The sequence below is a fragment of the Bactrocera tryoni genome, chromosome 4 (assembly GCF_016617805.1).
Source record: "Bactrocera tryoni isolate S06 chromosome 4, CSIRO_BtryS06_freeze2, whole genome shotgun sequence".
Classification (NCBI taxonomy): domain Eukaryota; kingdom Metazoa; phylum Arthropoda; class Insecta; order Diptera; family Tephritidae; genus Bactrocera; species Bactrocera tryoni.
In genome coordinates this window covers 65,755,013-65,777,034 of record NC_052502.1, presented here as the reverse complement: position 1 = coordinate 65,777,034, position 22,022 = coordinate 65,755,013, and the positions used below count along the sequence as shown (strand labels likewise).

Below are 22,022 nucleotides of genomic sequence, written 5' to 3'. Positions count from 1 at the left end.
AAACTGTGTAGTTGTGTAAGGTCACACATACGTAGGTAATATGTATGTATGTATGTATAATTTTTTGTATAAAGTGTGAAGTATGTATGTACATATATTTATGTTACGAAAGTTTGTTTATTGTCTTATGTATGAAAGATGTTAGTGCGCTAATTTGCATACTTTGTGCAAATTTGAATACTAGTGTAATTAAAAACGTATAGTATGTTACTACAATTATGACACTGCAGTCTTGCCGCAATAATATCATATACTACATATGTTAAAAAGATGAAATACATAAAGTTGCATGTAAATAGTTGCTTACACATACTGTTAACGTAAATTTATAGCAGCAATATTCGTTGTTCTCATTTATTCGAGTATAATTTAATGCAAAATGACTAACTATAATATGTTAATTGTTGTACAATTGCTTATAAAATATAATAAAAATTAAAAAAATAATAATACATAGTTAACAAATTTAAAAACACATGAAGAGTTTATACAATTCATAAGAGTAGCTGCGCGCATTCAGTCATTAAAGTTACATTTCTTCAAATATTTTGTATGTAATAACAATTTTGCGCTAATTGTTAATTTTTTTAACATTGTACATACATATTATTTGTACATACATTATTACTTAAAATTTTATTTTTAAAGTTTGTTTGGAGCAAACAAATTGAGCTTATGAGCAAAAAACAAATATTTAAGGCTTATGTTTACATTTCTTAACTTATTTATTTAAATTAACAATTTTGCAAAATACTCAAGCAAAGGTAAAGCATATACGCATATGCAGTGGAGCTTCGATACGTACACACATCGTACAACGTCAAACAGCAACGAAGACTGCGTTCATACACAGACTCTTTTGTCATTAGAACGAGGAAAGATGATGAGACCGTGCCGCTCGTGCTTTCTGATCTTCTTCGTAACAGTTCGCTGCTATGTAATTCGCCATTCGTTTTCATTTCGAAATTCTCTCCATGGTAGCAGTTGTGCTCGGTTTCAAATTAATATTTGCAATACATATTTTAGCAAATTTTAAATATTAATTATTTTTATTTTATTATTTATTTTTGTATGTAATATGCAAATATGCATAATTTAATAGAAACACTTGAGCAAAGGGTGAATAAAAATAAAAATTTGTTAATTAAAAATATTTTTGGCCGACTCAATGTGTCACCCTTGAAAACGCAGTGAGCGACACCATAAGAGATTTTGCTGATGTGAGTGACAAAAGAGTTCGTGTGTGAATGTATTTTACGTTGCTGAGTAATATTCAATAATAAATGTAAGTATGTATGCATGTAGGTATTCGAAAATCATTGAAAAAAAAAAACAATTTTTACGGCTAAATTTTGGCTTAAAATAATATAAATGCATTGATGTTGTATATATGTGTATGTAGGCAAATCAAATATTTTTATTGTGCAAACTGAGCTCGTGGTTAAAATACATATGTGGTACGTGTGTGGTTTAGTTGGTTAACCGTATGACATATCGAAATTCCGCTGTATATGGTAAAGTTTCATAAATAGAGTCTATTAGCGTAGCATTATAAATATCGTAGTCTTAAAGCGTTAAACAATTTGTATTGTGAGGAAAATAAAAATATTAGGGATAGCATAAGAATAGTTTACCAATGGCAATTCGTCAATCTTTTGCAGGCAGGAAAGAATAGGGAAGCAGCCGTCTGTTGGTCATGAAATCTTTTAAGTACTTTGATAGGCTGAAATAAAAAATTATTTTAATTTATTTTAAACAAATTTAATTTACATAAACTTTGTACAGTATTAGTATCATTAATGTAACACATGAAAATATATTATTTCTAGCTTTATCAAAAATTTTGTTCTATAAAGTATTGCTAGAATAGAAGCAGATACACATACATACATACATATATGAATAGTGTTTTAAACTAGTGTTTCCTTAAATTTCTCTTGATGAAGTGTTTTTTGCATGCTCTTGCTATCCCAAATCAAAAACAAAAAAAAAAACGAAAAAAGTAACTGTGTAGCAGGCTTACTCACTGACTTTATGCCAAATCAGTTGTGTAGGTGTGCAAAACATTTGTATGTCTGCAGTATTTGCCGTTTGATTCGTCAATTATTCTGAAATGTTACTTTTTAATTTTCTTAAAATTAATTTTTAGTCAAACATTTATCAATTGAATAATCAACACGACGAACGGAAACACATCATCCATACTTAATTGGAAAACATTGAAGATTTTCAGAAATTTCTGAACGTTTTTTTAAATCATAAATCTATAGAGTTATTATTTGAAATCTTGATAAAGATTGTCAACTGAAATTATTGCTTATGACCGAACACGAAAAATAAATTAGCGATGAACCTCAAATATTCTCATCAGACAAAGCATGTGTAGCTATGTGCTTATACATATGTATGTAAGTTAAATTGGTTTTTGAAAAAATTGGACAAAAAATAATTTGATGTTTTTATGAAATCCAACTTTCAGTGACAAAAGCGGTTTCGATACCAAAATATGGCTTATCGAGTAAATTCCACACAGGCGCCGGATACCATGAAATCAGAGGATTTCCAAAAGAGACTGTTACGATGAATCAAAAAACATGAAAGCTGCACGTAGGCTCTAAAATCCTTCACAGGTGTAATTTTTATATCATAAAAGGATATAAATAGATGTTTATCCTGATTCTAATCGGTCAGTTTGTATGCGATAGTGGTCCGATCTGAACAATTTGTTAGGGGATTGTAGCGTTGGTGTTGTATATATGCCGAATTTCGTGAAGATATAATGTCAAATACAAAGACTTAATTCTGATTTTTTAGTTTGTGTGTCAGCTATATGTTATAATGGACCAATCGGAACAATTTTTTCGGAGATTGTATCGTTGACTTGAGTAATAGTCTATGTGAAATTTCATAAAAAAGTTTTCTATACAAGAACTTGATTTTAATTGGTCAGTTTACTTAATATAAGCTATACTGGTCCGTCATCGTTGATTCCGACAAGTGAGCAGCTTGTTGGGGAGAAAAGGTTTTGTGAAATTTCAGAATGATAAAAACTTAGCCACCAGTTCGCGTATATACAGGACATGTCTAATTCGACTCAGCTTTTCACGATCATCATCATTCCGACGTTTTCTTCTGGGTGTTACAAACTTCGTGGCAAATTTAATATATTCTGTTTAGGGTATAAGAAATAAATTCTCATTCAACTCGGCAACAAAAAGTGCGTTAACACTAAATTTAATCACAAAGTTGGCAAAAAAGCGACTATAACTTTAAATAGTAATCTTTTACATACGCACATATATACATCTCAGCGCAAAACTATGTAATATACTATATTTATATTTTTAAAGGGATTATATGGGTAATACCAAACGTAACATATTTGCGTCACTGCCAAAATAAGGTACATACATACATATGTACAAAGTCAGCAACAAACAAGCATATTGGTTGCATATTGAATAAGCATTGTTGTTGCCTATATACTAATTGGCACTTGACACAAATCCGCAGTAAATCCCAACTAAAGCTATTATATGATTTTTCGACACCAATAACAGTGAACTGAATATCACAACTTGATAAACCTAGCAGTTTATCACTTTTATCTACATATGTATGTATATACTATGCGTGTAAATATGCGATTGTTTGCAGATGTATGTAGGTATGTACACCCATGTGTAATGTTTATATATCTTGTACACATGTTTTATATTAATCAAAGAATGTATATTTATATGTGTTGCTTTTCATCGCTTTCACACCAAAACAGCAATTCAAATGTTTCATCATTACATACTTTTTTCATTTGATTTCGAAAAACGTGTACAGTTGGCGAACCTTGTCAAGTATAAAACAATCTAAAATAAAACTACTTGATTTTTCAAATGTCCCTTTACAGTGCATTGTGAAGACAATCAGGCGTCTACTCTCTACATACAAATATATCATGCTTGTACATAAGTATGTAAGCATCTAAACGCACATACATACTTATGTATGTGTAGAAATTTAGGTATTTCAAGTGGAATTCCTGTTTTACTTTTTAATGTTTGTTTACACAATCTAAAAAGCCAGAAGGTTAAATGTTTAGAAGATGCATACAAATGAACTGTACATACAAACATACTATATCTGAGTGCAGACTAGTTTGAAGTACGTTAGAGTACATAAATACCGCAAGAACCTAAAATTCTCAGTTTGTAGTTAAAAAGTTTAACTAGTGGAAGATCTAGTATCTAAGGAAAATACGCAATTATTGGCTTATTTTCTTGAGGACTTGGTCAAAGGATGAGATGGTATAATGGGCCGTTCAGTCATATAACCGTCAGTACAATGCCAATCGACACACTGTGCGTAACAGATCAAGAAATGATTCATCTACTCCAAGATCGAATTGAACAAGTCGAGACGGACTTGAAAAGAAGCTTTTTGCAGAATTAAATTATTTCTCACCAAGAAAACAGAAAACAATTTCCATACAAAAATGAAAAAAAAAAAAACTTTATACATATGTCGGCTATATACTATAGTGATCCAATCCGAACAATTTGTTCGGAGAATATACCATTATATTGGAAAATATTCTGTGGCAAATTGTGTAGAGCTATCTTGTCAATAAAAAGCTTCAATGCAAGGGCTTAAATTTGATCGTTCAGTTTGTATGAAGCTATGGTATATACTATAGTAGTTGGATCTAAACAATTTGTTTGGAGATTATATCGCTGTATTGGAAAAATAATTCATGCCAAATTGTGTAAAGTTATCTTGTCAAAAAAATTTAAAGCATTTTTTATTTGATCGTTCATTTTGTGTGGCAGCTAGAGATTATATTCGTCCGATATCGAACAAATCCGACAAATGAGCAACTCCTTTAGCAGAAAGAATTTCAAGTCACCCACTAGAATTTCACCAACTTTCGCGATGTTTTATGACAAACTGGATTACATCACTTAACGCTTTAGTTTCACATTAAGAACGTAATGGTAACTTTCAGACAATAACTTCAGAACGATTGGTAGAAATGGCCTGGAACTTTTATTCTTGTTAAGATTAGTACTCAAGTCGCTCAAAGTCGTTCCGAGCGTAAATTCAGTTGTGCCTATATGGGGGAAAATGCGTTCCGCCCGGCTTTAAGCGTCCACTCTGCGGTCACCTTAAAGCATTTATGTATTTGATACATGTGATATTCGCATATACATACATACATATGTATTTCATTTCACTCCCAATCGTGAACTAACTAAAGGTGTTTGTCAATATTTATTTGACTAGCACGCATCAACATACCATTAGATGTAGTATTGTCATTGTTATTTATAATATGTTTTCTGTATACTTATGTATATCTTGTAATATTTATTTTGGACTTGCTTATTCTAAATTCCAAGACGCCATGCTAATGCCAGGCTTAAATAAACATGCTACTTTAGCACATAGTACATATTTATATACGACTACATGTTACTAAAATTTTGTGTTAATATTCTTAAAATAACACAAAAAATTACATTCTATATATACATATGTACATACTTTTAGCATATTTGTGTAAGCTTAAGTATACGAACGCACCTAGTCGAGCAGCAGCAGCTTCAGAGCAACAAACCATACGCAATCACGATCAGTCATTCTTCCAACTATTCAACCAACCATTTTTTCATCTACCCCACATACTTTGTATCCATCCGACCAAATGTCCATTCATCCATAAGTATTCCAATGCAAGAAGCATATACATATGTAACTACATACATACATATATATGTATGTATGTGTATGCTTGTATAAGTGTATGTACATACCATACTTTACATTCGTGAAATCGTTACTCAAACTGAATATAATAATTCTTGCTTGCAATTTTCAACCACCCCACCACATATCTGCGCTTCCTGCTGCGTTGCCACGACTACAGCTATAGCTATTATACGCTAATAATGTTCGCCGCGATTTTTCTTTATAGAGGCAGCTTTGTTTTAGCTTTGTCAATTACTTACATACTTGTACGTACATAGTATAATTTCTTTTTCACTTATTCGTTGTAGTTGTTTTCTCATTTTGTTCTATTTTTTCCCTCTTCTTTTTTATCCAATTTGGTTTCGCTGGTTGGCTTTTCTCTATCTTTTTGTTTTTGCAATACTGTCTGCTTGTCTGCGAGTATCTTGCAATGTGCGTCGATCTGCGTTGTTGGCTATTGCTTACGTTAATACTATTGTTTTTGTTGTAGTAATTACTTTAGTCATTGTTTTTGTTATTGTAATTGTTGTGGAATCACTGCTTTGCAATGATCTGATCTTCGGCATTCGACGCGCTCACCGTCGTCCAGCTGCTATGGTATATTGTGCATACATACATATATCGGTGTGAATAAACTGCCGACGCTGTGAAATGAAATTATGCTTTCGTTGAAGAAATACTGTAAAGAAACGAAAACAAATTTATGTATATACGTACATACATATGCATGTACATCCGATATTAAATGTAATGTAGCATACAGCTTTTATATTATTTTATTTTCTTTGTTATACCCTGAACAGGGTATATTAAGTTTGCCACGGCGATCCGATAAATGATCAGTATGATTTGCTGATGTCTATCTGTAGTCTCTTATTTTTTGAGGTATCGAAATGAAATTTTGCAGACTTTAGACTGATCGATCAAAATTAAGCCCTCATATGGAAAATTTTTTAATTCAAAGAGATATGTAGGGTCGGGTTTAGTATCGCGCCGGTTAATTTTGGTTCACTGTACCTAAACGAAAGAACCAAATTGAAAATTTTAAACACGCATGTATGCTTAAATTATCGAACTTTATTTTAAAACATATTATTAAAAAGTTCAATCCTTCCTCTTTCCAATAAGGGGGCGTGAGGGGGGTAACCTCCCCCTGTTTTTCTCCATAAACGATACTTAACTGGCGCGATACTAAACATTTCCCGATATGTATCTTCACAAATCTTCAAAATGTTCAAGGCTACAATCTCCGAATCTATTGTTCAAATCGGACCGCTATACCATATACCTAACAGAACAATCAAAATTAAGCTCTTGTATGGAAAACTTTTTTTTTGAAAAGATATCATCACGAATTTTAGCATGTATTATTGTCCAAAGCAACATTATAATCTCCCAACAAATTGTTCAGATCGGATCACTATAGCATATACATATCTATCATACAAACTAGCCGATCAAAATCAAGATAAAGATCGTCAAAAAAATATGTTTCCCTTATAAAATACCTTATAAATAACCTTACTTCGACTTGAAGGTTTATATCAAGCAGTCTGGAAATGCACTTGTGATGAGTATTATAGCTTTGGTGCAGTCGAAATTAAGGTTTTTGGTGTGTCTGCTTTTCGCATTATTTGCAGGGCTTTTATTTTTGCATATGGTATTTTTCATTCAATTCTTCTTTGGTTTTATTTAAATGACAAAATGCGTGCGATTTTAATAAAGAGCAACTGGGCCGAACTAAGTCATAAAGTTGCGACAATGTGCACACACGTGCATATGTAAATATGCATACCTTTTATAAGAGAGTACCCATAGTATGTATGTATGTATTTAAATTGGCACTCAAACTCATTACGAAAGTCTGCGCACGATTTACTAAATAGTTTGTCAAGAGAAAGGGCCACGAAATAACAACAATTTACTAGTGAGCGAGTGCACAGATGCGAAGTAGCTATAGCGAACTGGAAAGGCCCAAGATTTGTATTCGGTTAGGGCGTATCGTTATTAAAGCCAAGACAAAAATTTAATTTTCCCCAAGTACTCGTACATTGCACTCTGGCTATTGACCAGATTGCAATTTTTTTCGAATTTTTAAGACAATAGTCACTGATCTGAAGGCGGAAAAACGCATTAAGAATGAAGTGGCTCCATATAACAAGCACCACAAAATGCGAACAACGTTAATTATAACAGGAAAGGAAGAGCAAAGTTCGATTGAAGTCAACCATTAGATACACTTATAATTTGTAAGAGTTAAAAGCGTAGATAATATTTCGGGATTTGAAGAAGAAATATTATATAAAATATTGCAACACATAACACAGAGTCTTTTATCGTCGGAGACCTTATATTATGTACATTGTAACAACAATGTACCCGGAAATTGTATATGAAACACAAAATATTTAATTATTCCTCAATATTAATTTTGTCGCGTTCAAAGTAATCCCCACAAGGTGTACACTTATGCCAACGATTTTCCATTTTTTCATAAGCACTTTTTGGGATGGCCTTCAGCTCCTTCAGCGAATTTTGTTTTAAATCTTCGATCGACTGAAAACGGGATCGACGGAGCGGCAATTTCAATTTGGGGAACAAAAATCACACGGAGCCAAATCTGGTGAATACGGTGGCTGAACGATGGTATTCATTGCGTTTTTTACTTTAAATTCGGTCATAATCGTGGCTCGATACGATGGTGCATTATCATTGTGTAAAATCCATGAACGGTTACTCCACAATTCTAGGCGTTTTCGATGGATGTTCTCACGCAAGCGCCTTAATACTGCCAAATAGAACTCCTTATTGACCGTATGTTGAGATCTCTTGCCATTTCTCTAACACTTGATTGACGATTTTCAAGTACTAAATTCTTCACTTTTTTAATATTTTCATCAGTTGAAGAGATCGAAGGTGGTCCATAACGAGGTTTGTCTTTAACGATTTCTCGACCGGCTTTGATGGCTGGCGGAAACTCGCAGGCTTGTGCCTTTGATTAAACTGAATTGCCGTAAGCCTTTTCCAATATTCGCAACGGTTCCGCCCACGAATTTTGGTCAGAAATACAAAATTTGAGACAAATTCTTTGTCCGATATTTTTAACCATTGTAAAAATCGCTACACACTACTGAGGTGCACCGACCTAAGTAACTGCTGTAAATAAACTAGTTAATAGATCGCGCTCATATTTGTTCATTGTTATTAAGGACAGTCCTACCAACTTATCGAAATACATTTTTTTAAATATCATTTACCCGTTAAATTTAATTAAAATTTCTATGTGCTTTTTGTCACAATGTATAAATGATCGACGTATTGAGTGATTTAGCAATGTCTGTCTCACCATTTGTGTGTTTTTCATAGATTAATGACCAAGGGAACGGTACAATCTCTGAAGAGATCAGAGATGTACAGATCAGCGTATACCTAGCTGTCAATTAAAATTAAATTCTTGTATAGTAAACCTTTTTATTTGGTACATATTATTGTTCAAAGTAACGTACATTCTCAGCACAAATTGCTTAGATTTAGTTTTACTTATAGGAAAAGCATCTCTCAAGGGAGATGCTGTATCGTGAGGTTAGCCTATATTATAGCCTACGTTAATTTTATCAACATATCTCAGAACTCAACTGATATAGGTGTATCTGTATACAGTTAGCTAAAGGAGCGAAAACCATTACATATAATAAGTAAGTATATGGACACTCAAGGAAAGTACAGATGATTTTATTTATCGAAACATATTTTATTAAATTTTAGCACCAAATATTCGGTACAAAGTCCGCCGTAAAAATGGAAAGAAATAAGCAGACAATATTTGAATTGTACATTTTGCCAATAATCTGTAAAATACTGTAGTTTATTCCAATAATTAGTAAAAAATTGGGATCATAGCAATTTTTTTATGAATCAGCAAGCGTTTACTGAAAATGCGGTCAAAAATGTCCGGAATGTCTAAACTATGCAGTTTGTTACCGTACTAATTGGAAGTCCTACCCCAACCGCCATATTTCCCAGATATTGCTCGGTCTGTTTATTTTTTATTCCTTTCGGTGGTCCATGCTCTGCCACAGAAGCCGTCCCACTTACAAGACGACATAAAAAAATGGTTTGATTCTTGGATACGATCACACAAGGTGAACAGTTTTACAGTGATGGTATTCGAGCTGTGCCAAAAAGATGGGAAAAGGTTATTACTAGCGATGGGCAATACTTAGAATAAAATTACAAAGCGAGAACTTAGTTCGGAACCAAATATAATATCCAAATTCACTCAGGTCAAATCCTTTTGGCATGAAAATGGCTGTAATCGGATTATAAATGCAACCACCACCCATTTAACGGTTCTGTTAAAAATCCTACTACAAATTCGATCAATTTATAACTAAATGCGGCAAAGACATATAGTTTTACACCCGAAGTGGTAAAAAAGCACTTTATAACGGGTGATCCAAGTAAAGGTACTTTTTTAATATAATTTTTTGACAGATCACGCGTGAGTCGTACCAAACTATCATGTTATTTTTGTTCAGTATTGTTTGGTAAAAGGCCCTAACAACGTTTACAAATCGTTAAACTTTGTTACAAAAATTCACGTTCTGAATAGAATGTGTTTCCTACCCTGAGACCCAACATTCATTTTTGGATAATATTTGACTGAATATACCACGTCTAGCTACCGTAACTGAGAGTGTACACGAAGACCATGGAGAGTCAATTGTGCGCCGTTCGCACCAACTTGGACTGACGGATGGAACGACTTGGCGCATTTTAAGTTGAGATTTCAAATTGAAATCATACAAAATACAGATTGTGCAAAAACTGAACCCACTCGACCTTCCCAAGCTCGACGTTTTCGAGCCAAATTTTGTACAGCGATGAGACCCATTTATGGTTCAATGGGTATGTAAAGAAACAAAATTGCCGCATTTGGAACGGAGGCAAGCTGAAGAGATTTTAGAGCTGTCATTTCATCCAGAAAAAACAACGGTTTGGTGTGGTTTGTGGGCCGGTGAAATCATCGGTACATACATATTTCTTCAAAAAGATGCAGTTGAGAACGTAATCGTAAATAACGATCGTTATCGAGCCACGAGGACATGAAAATGGATTTATTGAGAGAGCACTTCGGTGAGCACATAATTTCACATTTTGGGCAGGTCGACTTTTTTCTGTGGAGATATGTAAAGTGTAATGCCTATAAAGACAATCCCGCTTCAATTCCAGCTTTCAGGCAAAACTCACGCGAGTCTTTCGCCAGTTACCATTCGAAATGCTCGAACGAGTCATCGAAAATTGGACTCAACGGACGGAGACGTTGCCGCGGCCAACATTTGAAAGAGATAACCTTCAATGAATAAGTGTAAAAGAATGTTCTTTCGAATAATAATAAACATTGCCCATTAAATTGTATTTAAATAAGTAGGGAATATTGAAATGGAACACCCTTCAGAAGTGTGCCGCCTTATATCCAAAAACTAATAAAAATAAGAATTGAAGAGAAAGCTTTTGGTTTTGCCTTTGCGTTTTGGAAATAATAACGTGAGGCAAATAAAAAACTTACTTTTTAATTATTACATAAGAGTTATTTAAAACTCACCGCATAACTATAATTCTGTGAGAAGTAAATAAAAGGTATGAAATAACTCTTATTTTGTAAGGGAAAAATAAAACTGAAAATATAACGATTATTTTGTGAGGAAAAGAATATAAATTGAAAAATAATTGTTAAACTTGATTTTTTGCTCATATAACTGTTCCGGTCCCTAATTCGTAAACCTTGAATATGTAAATATTTTGTTAAATAATTGATAGTAAAAATATGTATTGATTTTCATTTATAAAACCCGAAAAAGCAGCTTACCTTAATGCCTCTAGCCTAGAATACCCTCCTAATCTACTAGCGGAGGAAATCAAATACCGGTACACACTTTCTTGGTTCATTTTATTGTACATACATATATCATCAGAAAAAGCAATGTATTAATAATGAAGATACCGTTTTGGCGTTCGAAAAGCCTTGTGTATTTTCTTTGATATGTTTATTCAGACCTTTTTGTGTTTTGTAACAATACCGTTTTATAGCCATTACTCGATTACTCCAATTTACGAAACCAATCTTACTTTAAACGAGCTTTGTTGTGCAACAAGTCAGCTTTCGCAGACAAACCGACAGGTAGACTGGCAGATTGGCAAGCTTTCATATATGTTATATGTACATACATATGTATATTTTTATAAATACAGATTGTATATATCAAATATATACATGTATAGATGCATTTGCATGCCTACAAATATTAATATTTCCACGATTGGCGCCAACAAATAAGGAAACCATTAACCTACTGCACCGCAAAATGATTCTTGTAACCCACTTCAGAACTATAAAGGTCTGTAATTTGAAAAACACTTAAGTGACAACTTCTTTGAATTCAGTTGTTACATTGTTCTATGCGTATTTACCGCCACTAAGCAACATATTTACCGCATTTGGTTCGTTGTAGTGTTGGCACGGTTGACCTCAGGCTACGGTCTGAGGCCGTGATTGCGAAAAGTGAAAGAAACGAAGACAGCAGACGGTACGTACGCGTTTTACAGACTCATAAATGCCAAGACGCGGGTTTGGCCACCGCCAGGTACTGATATATACACATACATTTGAACAAAAGGTAAGTACATACACACATAGAAACCGCTAAAGTAGTACATTTGAAAACATGTGTTAATAAATTTTTACAATTACTACGTCTACAAAAGCAGCAAGCGTCCAAAGAAACTTCAACCGTGAAAAAGATATTTAATGATGTTATGAACGCGGGCAAAACACACAAATGCACAAATATCTCTTGAGCGTTTGTGAATGTAGTTCAAATTAGTAAACGCTAAAAAAATACTGTGTGTGCAATGAATATGCGTTTATGAATAACGCAAATTAAGTACTTAAAAAATATGTTGAGCCTTAATTTTTATATTAACACACTTTCGATTCAGCATTTCAACGTCTAAAAAATATAATAAAATTCAATTTTCATACCGAACAATTTATGAGACTAAATCAAGAAAAAGCATTGACTTTTCACAAATTTTTCACTTAATTTTGAACAGTCAGTTCGTATGGCAACTATAGGCCGTAGTGGTCCGATATCGGCGGTTCATACATGAGAGCAGCTTCTGGGGGAGAAAAGGATTGATATCTCAAAAGCTGAGCGACTGGTTCGCCTACATACATATATACAGCCAGATGGATATAACTCCACTCAGCTTATTATGCTGACCATTTATATGCAATATAAAAAGGTCTTCCACATTTCCTTATAGGTGTTACCATATTTTTATCCGGGAAATAACTATCTAATCGGCAGCATTCTTTCAAATTTCTTCAGGAATATTTTCTGCTACTTTAACAACAACAACTACACGAGGTCCTTGACTACGTCGCCAACATCGAACAGTACGTCGACCAGATTTCGGACGCAACTCACACATGCACTTACTGACATTAACAGTGGACCTATTAACACCTTCACCCACTCCCTCTCAAGGAATGGCGAACTTGGAGACAAACCACCACCCATTGCAGATGATTCGAGAGATTCAAGAGTGACCCATGCGCAACTTCGTTCTTGATATAGTAGTTGGTTAAATTCCTACTTATCCCGACATACAAAATGCATATATATTTAACATGCAACGATTCCCCATAGACCTCTAACCATCTCTTCGAATGCCACCGAACACACCACTCATCTTACACTTTTCTCCCTATGGTCCAAACCCGTCGAAACAGATCGTTTCTGGTCCCAGATGACTTCGATGATCACCCAAGCGGGTAGTAGATAACCGTTACAACAACGACTAATCAACAGAAACTTTTAAAGCTGAGTTGAACTACCTTGAAGACATAATTTGTTCAAAGTTGAATCTGATATCTTCATGTGTGGCTGATTTATATACTGTAAGGTAAAAGAATCAGAGGGAATATGGAATTGTGATGTATCGGAAGAAGGCATGATTGATTCTGATTTTCGCCCATTGTCACACAGTGAAATAAGGATATAAGTACAATAATTTACTCCAAATTTGGTTGAAATTAGTGGATAGAGTGATATAAGATTTTACCTTAAAGTTGGTGCAATGTCCAATTTGTAATTGTCGAAAAAATCTTTTTGTGTTTCTAATCAAACTTCAACTTATTTTTTTATTTATAATAATATATTTATTTTATGTACAATATGTACAAATATGTATTTTGGTCGACCACTTTTTGGCATTTTTCCGTTAGAGACATTATTCCATCAGTGTAAACCGAAATTTCGAAATTTTCAGAATGGAAGCGAGCGAACAATTGTTCTGCTACACGAACTGATACAGCAGCGCATCCGTAAACTTCACAAATTTCATTGGGGATTGCGTGGTATTCTTCCCTTTTTTATACACAAATTTCACAATAAAGCGAATTTTTTGATTATTTTCACTCATTTTTGAACAGCTATAACTTCTTTGACAAAGTCTGATAGTGTTTAACGTGGGATCCTGCTGTCGACAGTTTAACTCCACGGTGCTCAAAAGCACAACGGATCAATACAATGCGTCGATCAGCGCCCTGAAAACTGGGTAACGATTTTCAGTACCAATCGGCAGTGTGGCATGGACACACTAACCACCTTGCTAGGGCTCGAGGCCCATCTAAAACCTCTGCCGTACTTTGGGTCCGGCACCCGGTTGCAATGCAACTGCACATTCGACTGACAAAGTCAGTTCTTCCCGCGATTTGGGTTTTAACCACAGCCACCACGAATCTCCACAAAGGGCCAAACCCAATGGGCAGACTGGAGCGAACTCCAGGGGCTACTGCTCCCCGTGGTACCAGGTTAAAGTATTTAGTATTGACCTTGAAACCGAAGCTACGACCAGTTGAGCTTCCATATAGCCCTGGACTGGTAGCCAGGATCTTAGTCGCCTCTTACGACAAGCAGACCTTACCGCGGGTATATTCGGTTTCCCCTCGAACCCAGAGGGGTCCCCCCGTACCCGCAGGGGGAAACTTCTTTGACAGTCATAACTTTGAAGTTGTAAATAATTTCGTCTATTTAGGAACCAGTATTAACACCACCAACAATGTCAGCCCGTAAATCCAACGGAGGATTGCTCTTGCCAACAGGTGCTACTTCGGACTGAGTAGGCAATTGAAAAGTAAAGTCCTCTTTCGACGAACAAAATTCAAACTCTATAAGTCGCTCATAATTCCCATCCTGCTATATGGTGCAGAGGCTTGGACGATGACAGCAACGGATGAGTCGACGTTGCGAGTTTTCGAGAGAAAAGTTCTGCGAAAGATTTATGGTCCTTTGCGCGTTAGCCACGGTGAATACCGCATTCGATGGAACGATGAGCTGTACGAGATATACGACGACATTGACATAGTTCAGCGAATTAAAAGACAGCGGCTATGCTGGCTAGGCTAATGGACAAAAACACTCCACCTCTGAAAGTATTCGACGTAGTACCCGCTTTGGGAAGCAGAGGAAAAGGAAGACCTGCACTCCGTTGGAAGGACCAAGTGGAGAAGGACCTGTCTTCGCTTGGAATATCCACTTGGCGCCACGTAGCGAAAAGAAGAAACGACTGGCGCGTTGTTGTTAACTCGGCTATAGTCGCGTCTACGAAAATTAAGAAGAAGAAGATAACTTCTTTTCAACTTCCCCGAATTACATTTTTTTTTGTAAAATGAAGCTTAAAACCTCACCTTTCTAACGATATATGGATATGACACAATCTAATTGGTAGCAATTAAGATATACGACTCCAACGACATCTATTAACAAAATACGAAAAGACTTTTTCGACTAACCAATATTTCTATAATCCCATACATAGTATGACTTCCCAGAATTTCAGAAAATCTTTAAATAAAACAGTTTAATTTGCTAACAAAAAAACAGAAAAATTAAAATAAGCACGACTGCTTTAATCCCATTTTCAATAAAAACTCCATTATCCATATTCTCTAGAATATTTGATAGCTTTCGTGAGACATATTTTATGTTATAGATACTAATAGAAATACAACTTTTATTTTATCAGCATTTTACAAATTGATAGAAAATATTTACAGGGGTACGTCGTTATTAACCCTGGAAGTGCTTGGTTAGTCGATTCGACTAACAATCATCGTTTTGCAAACAGCAACAAAATAACGATGCCCGTCAGGGTTAATTAGTTGCCCGCATCTGTTTATTGTTCTAAATAAGTAAAAACATTCAGACATATGTACATATGTACTACACCACACCTATGAACATTTTTTTAAATCTGAAATTTAGTTTTAAATTTGCTAAACAGAAGTTAGATCAATGGGTGGTAAATAGAAATCTCATTTCCAAAGAGCATACACAATGAATAAGCTCACAGTATGCAAGTTCGCCACAATAGGTTATTTTTTACACTACCTAAATAGTCTTTATCTTTTTACACATATACATACATATGTACATATGCATAGTCTTTTTCCCCTTTGCAAATTTTCCATATTCCGACCATTTTTTTACAATAAGAAAATGTTTTAAAAGAACGACGTAGAAGCGCTAAAAACGCTCTATGGACCTTTAGCATGGAATGGAATGTTCATTTCAATAAGCTTAAATATTTATTTATTTTATTTTCCAAAAATTAATTAAAGCGTTTGCTAATTGCCTCTATTACTTGCCTTAGAGCATATGCCCTATCTTCTGGATACCCGAATGTGGGGTATTGCAGAAATCTGAAGTGTGCTAATTTATTAAAAGCTAACAATTGTGCGGATATACATACATTCATAAATTAAATTACTTTTATGTAGGTTCTTATTTGTATGTATTATTCACAGTTAAACGATACAAAGGAATATTGGAAAAAAATATTACAAATACATATGGACGGTGGTGCTACTTGGGCGGACTATTGAAACAACATTGCAGTAACACACTGTACAAGCTATATATAATATGTACAATATATGTATGTACATATGTATGTTTACCTATACCTTAAACATTTTTCAATATAAACAAATATGAAAATTTATAAGTGTAAATATTCTTAATTTAGAAAAATTACCGTATGTACTTATGAGTAACACTGACATTCCTAAGAAAGCGTATATATTTCCTGACTTTAACGGTATATTTTGTGAGTAAAATCAAATACCATAAGTATTATAAGTAAGTTCCATTTACTTTATATTGGTTAGTTTCGCTGATTTTATAACAGAGATGACACATACTTATGTATGCCTGCATAGGCATTAAACGAGAAAGGAAGAATCGCAAATTATTCGTCCCAGAGCTAAACAATTTTATATAACCATTTTTTTTATTTATTCCTTGGCATTGTATAATAAATATAGGAGATTACAAATCTTTCAACTGACTCTGAACAGCTAATAGTGTCGCGGTGTTGTCGTTTTAGGAACAAATTTAAAAAGCTTTAAGACGGTTACCATTACACAAAAAACAACGTAAGTGAACGTCGCGAATTTCTGAAGAAAAAAACTTTAACGTCAGCTGCTCCAAAGTTATAATGCCTTTCACAGGTGTTTCTTTTATAGCATAAGGGTATAAAAACATCTTTACTTGATTTTGATATGGATGACAGATCTGAACAATATATTGGGAGATTGTTCCGACAAATGAGCAGCTTCTCTGAGATAACGGGACATTTTCAAAAATTCATTCTTGAGGAATTAGTTCGCAAATATGTATGTATACAGACGGACAGACAAACGGACTTTTCAAAATCGACTTAAGGGCCTGGCCCAATGCTGGCTGGCTTTACTTGCTTTGCTTTGCTTTGAGAACTGGGTTTGCCAGCGCTTTTGAAAATAGATTTTGTAACTATGGTTGCCAGTCGGTACTTTTGTTTATATATAAAAAGAACTAGTCACGTTGCTTGTCCGCGATGGACTCCTAAACCACTGAACCGATTTTAGTAAAAGTTAGCACAGTGTGAACACAGTTCGAACCAACTTAGAATATAGGACAGTAAAAACAATTCATAAATAAAGAATATATGTAGTGAACGCTCTATTAAATGGACGTCCTATTAAGTGGACATCTCCATTAAAATTGCACATTGTTAATGTTTATTAAGTACAATCTATTAAGCGGACAACTCTATTAACTGGACAGAAAGACTCTTAACCTGACATTGAAAAAGCAGCCTTAAATTCATTATTTTTTCCAATTAAATTTATTTGTATAAACATACCATATTCAAAATTAAATCTCAAGTAAAATCCCTTGGATTCTTATACCGACAAAAACGTTTTCGGCATTATTCGAAAATAAAATTTTAGTTTATTTTATGAATAATAGTATAAAATGTATGTATACCACAGCAACACGTGGCCGGGTCCCCTAGCTTCTTTTGAGCCGCCGCGAACCAACAAAAGACAATTTTCTTTTTTGTTTAAAAAACTGTCTCAAAACACCAAAAGTTACTTAAAATTAAATAAGCGGTAATAGGAATTGCTTTGGTATGAAAACGTTGTGTTTATGAAATTTGTCTTGTGAAATGTTCGGCGATGCCGACTGCTCATAATGGGGAATTTCACTGTATATACTTTAAAGGACGTTTCCCTTGGGTTTTGAGAAACATCGTGACAAACTTAATATACCTTGTTCAGGGTATAAAGAAATGGTTTATATGCTTAAACTGTGAATAACCAAAATATACTGCTTTTCAAATAGTAAAACCATAACTTTGGAGTTTGAGACAAATAACATTTTTGAACGATAGAAAGTTTAACGTATTATGAAATGTTATAATTTTGTCTAACTTTCCCTTCAAGGTTATGTACATATGCATGTATTAAACATAGAAAAAACGACACATAGTATATATATGCATGTATGTATAAACATAGAGAAAACGAATGAATTTTTACCTTAACATACTGTTTCCATCGGTACTTTTGTTTGCGTCTGCTGGCTACCCCCTATAGACGTGGTATTTACTGATGTATTCTGTGTAATTTCACCACCTGCATATCCTCCGACCGATGGTAGGCCTTGTGAAGAACTTGAATGCTGTACGCCATTCGTTGTGTTCGTAATCTCTTGTCGCGAACGGGGACAGCAAAAACGCTTACAAGCGGCCCAAACTTGTGGTTGGCAACCAACCACAATAAAAATAAACACTCCTTGCAGAGCGTTTATCATGTCGGTGAAAAACCACGCAGAATGGGGTCCTCCAACTAACCATGATATTACGTCGGCTATCCAGGTAACGCCCATTACCACGACTAGTTTTAAACATACTTTCCCCAGTGCGGTTTTTTCAGTAGTCGATTTGACATCGTCTCGCTTCCACAAGCCGCATGTTAATTGATGAGTAGTGGATATGAAAAGTACAATGTTAGCACACAGCAAAAGTCCAATTGGGCCGAAGAAGTATGCAAAAATTGATAAATGCTCGCCGCTAAACCAACAACTACGTTCTCCAAATCCTGGTTGTAATAACTGTGTCTCTGGCAAATGATCTACTGTAAAAGCAATTGCGCTTATCAATAAGGGCACGCCCCAAGCATACGCCGAATATAGTCGTAAGCGTAGCAGTTCTTGATTGCGTTCAAGAGAACTTGGTCTAAAGTCGCGAAAAGTCCACCAAATATTGAAACACATTGTATTCAGCCAAAAGAAAGCAGATAGAAAGAAGAAATGCATTGTGCTAGCAAGCAAAAGGCAGGTGAATGAACCATTTTCCAATGAGTGGGATAATTGTGTGTAGGCGAGTATTGAATCTCCAACAAATAAGCAGAAAACGTAGTAAATCTGGCAACGCCAATGAAGCATATGATGAACTGAGGGCATCATATAGCCAGCTATCAACGTAGCAGCAAGAAAAACTACTGAAATAACAATTCCAATGTTAAGAGCAGCTGCTTGCACCATATTACTAGTAGTGCTACGAACAGCCGCTATAGCATTAGCAGGTGCTTCGGTAGAAAAGTGATGAAGGCATGTGAATATTTTAACTGCAATAATTACGCCCTTTTCGCGAAAATGTTCAAGGCAATAATCACCAGAAGATATGTTTTTATGAGGCAATTTTAGACTTCCATCTTCGTCATCCATTTGGTTTTCGTTCCAATCGCCCGCAATGGCATATGGTACAACTTTATGATGGCATGTGGGAAACCCGTATATTGTCTCGTACAAGCTTTTATTTAAAGGCAATTCAGGTGTACTAATACCATCATTACTGGTGGGAAATATGCAAGTTTCATTTGTAGCATCGTAAATTGCATTCCAACCGCAGCATTTCCTTATCTTTATTCGTTGCTGAGTATTCTGCTCTTTAGGAAAGCAGACTAGTGCGACATTTCTATCAACACAATATCGCTGGGGTTCGATAAATTGTTTCCTCTCACCCAAAAATAATGAACCATTAGAAAATATTAACCAATTTCCACCAGCCGAGAAAAGTTCCAATTCTTCTTCAGTGCAACTTCGTTTTGTTTCTTTTGTATCATTCACCATCGATACATCCTCCCTGGAGTTATTATGATCCACATATACAATTGGACGTACATTTTCCTGAAATGTCATAAATTTTGGCTTTCCACCTTGAGGACTATGATATCTTTTTTGAAAAATACGATATATCAAAGGCACCCACAACTTGGAATTGCCCATTACACAAGTTTTATTCATATCCATGTGTTCATTGTACCGACAGCACTTATTAAGGTTCACTTGTGGCGGAGGTATCCCCGGAATTGCTGTTGTCACAGTCGGTACCCCATCATTTAACGTCGGATTTGCATTGGGTACTACGCTGTCGGTTAAAGATTCCGCTTCAATGGGTTTTTTATCAATATCATTTGTTGCATTTGTCAGTTTTCCATGATGCAGCGATGAATACAGAATAAGGAAAATAAAGATATTTCTTCTAACGTTTGTTACTTGCATTCTATGCATATTGCAACTATATAAAATTATAAGTAAACTTTTTCAATTCCACTTAGAATTTTACTGACTTTACAACACAATATAATAATATAAATAATTGTACAAATTATTTTTCTGAAGCTGCATTGTTTGGTTTCGTATTTTTTTCACTGCACTTTTTATTTCATTGCTTAAATTTTCTCTTTGAATTACATTTATAATTTCAATAGTTTCATTCTTGCCACTACCTTCACCACATAAGTCGTGAGTTTACACATTAAATTTCACTGTTTTGAAATTGCCATAATTTCACTGCTCCACCGTAGAAGACTCGTTTCAGCTCAGTCACAATAATAATTTGTTAATAATATATAAATACTCGGAAACAATGAAAGCAGCGAGAAAAATAAGTAGCATGCGCTCGAAAAATGAAGCCAACCGAATTCTTCACCAAATTGCAATTACCAATTGCATCACTTTGAATTTTTAACACTGAAATCGGGAATGAAAACACAGCGCTTGATAGACTTCTCGCAAGAAACGTTGAATTTCTATTATTTCGCGTCGTCGTTGGTTTTCCTCTTCTTTCTTTACATTTCGACATTTCTTGATATTTCGTTTTGGGTTGTTTTCGTATTCATTTTTCGTTTTTCGATCAACTTAGTGAAGTGTATAAATCGAACTAGTAGTCGTATATCGATAAATGTAAAATAGTCTTTTAGACGGGAGGCACTTTTAAAAAATTAAAAATAAATTCTACAAATATTGTACAAGCAATTCAGAAAAAATATTGTACATCGATATATATTCCCGTTTATTTCTATTTTTTATTAATAATTAAACTGTTATGCTAATTTTCAAAATAATGTCTATACATATATTATTAATATTATATTGTACATTATCCATACGGTGGAGCAAAAACAATTGTGTATCCAAAATTTTCATTGATTACAATTACAACAAAATATTCACCCTGCACAAACATTTTAAGCTATATTTTAGTTTTAATAAAATCATTTTGGTCCATATTGATCTTCTTTACATGTATATATGTATGTATATGCTCTGGTAAACATATGTATGTGTATGTGTATATTGGTGGTCATCTGCTAACCTTTATTTGCATCCGGTTTGATTCATCTACCATAATGTGATACAGTGTAAAAATCAAAACAAGCCAAATTGTGCAATGTTTGAAAAACCCCGGATCATACAAATAGAATCAGTCAATCACCACACCACTAGTTGTGGTCATTCAAATTTACATAGGATGTATGGTCATGCACCAAGAGTTAAAATTGTTTGCCCATACAAATATGCATATGCAGAAATAACTTGAAA

At 34.4% G+C, this 22,022-nt stretch overlaps 1 protein-coding gene across 3 annotated transcripts; it reads right to left on the bottom strand.

Moving 5' to 3' along the window:
• Positions 1–1,380: 1,380 nt before the first annotated feature.
• On the bottom strand, positions 1,381–21,210 carry LOC120774380 (probable G-protein coupled receptor Mth-like 1). 3 transcript variants are annotated; one of them, XR_005705241.1, is made up of 2 exons: positions 5,578–5,795; positions 1,381–1,723 (listed from the first exon to the last, which is right to left on the bottom strand). XR_005705241.1 is itself a non-coding variant. In XM_040103985.1 (2 exons), the coding sequence occupies exon 1, from the start codon at positions 20,706–20,708 to the stop codon at positions 18,675–18,677; it is 2,034 nt and encodes a 677-aa protein (XP_039959919.1). In that variant the 5' UTR covers positions 20,709–21,210; the 3' UTR covers positions 1,381–1,723; position 18,674. The 3 variants fall into 3 exon arrangements, 2 of the variants coding, with proteins under 2 accessions (XP_039959919.1, XP_039959918.1); XM_040103985.1 differs by lacking the exon at positions 5,578–5,795 and adding an exon at positions 18,674–21,210; XM_040103984.1 differs by lacking the exons at positions 1,381–1,723; positions 5,578–5,795 and adding exons at positions 6,232–6,421; positions 18,674–21,210.
• Positions 21,211–22,022: the final 812 nt, after the last annotated feature.

Bases quoted from the DNA above. Each gene is read 5' to 3' on its own strand.
- LOC120774380 (XM_040103985.1), bottom strand. From the start codon at position 20,708: ATGCATAGAATGCAAGTAACAAACGTTAGAAGAAATATCTTTATTTTC.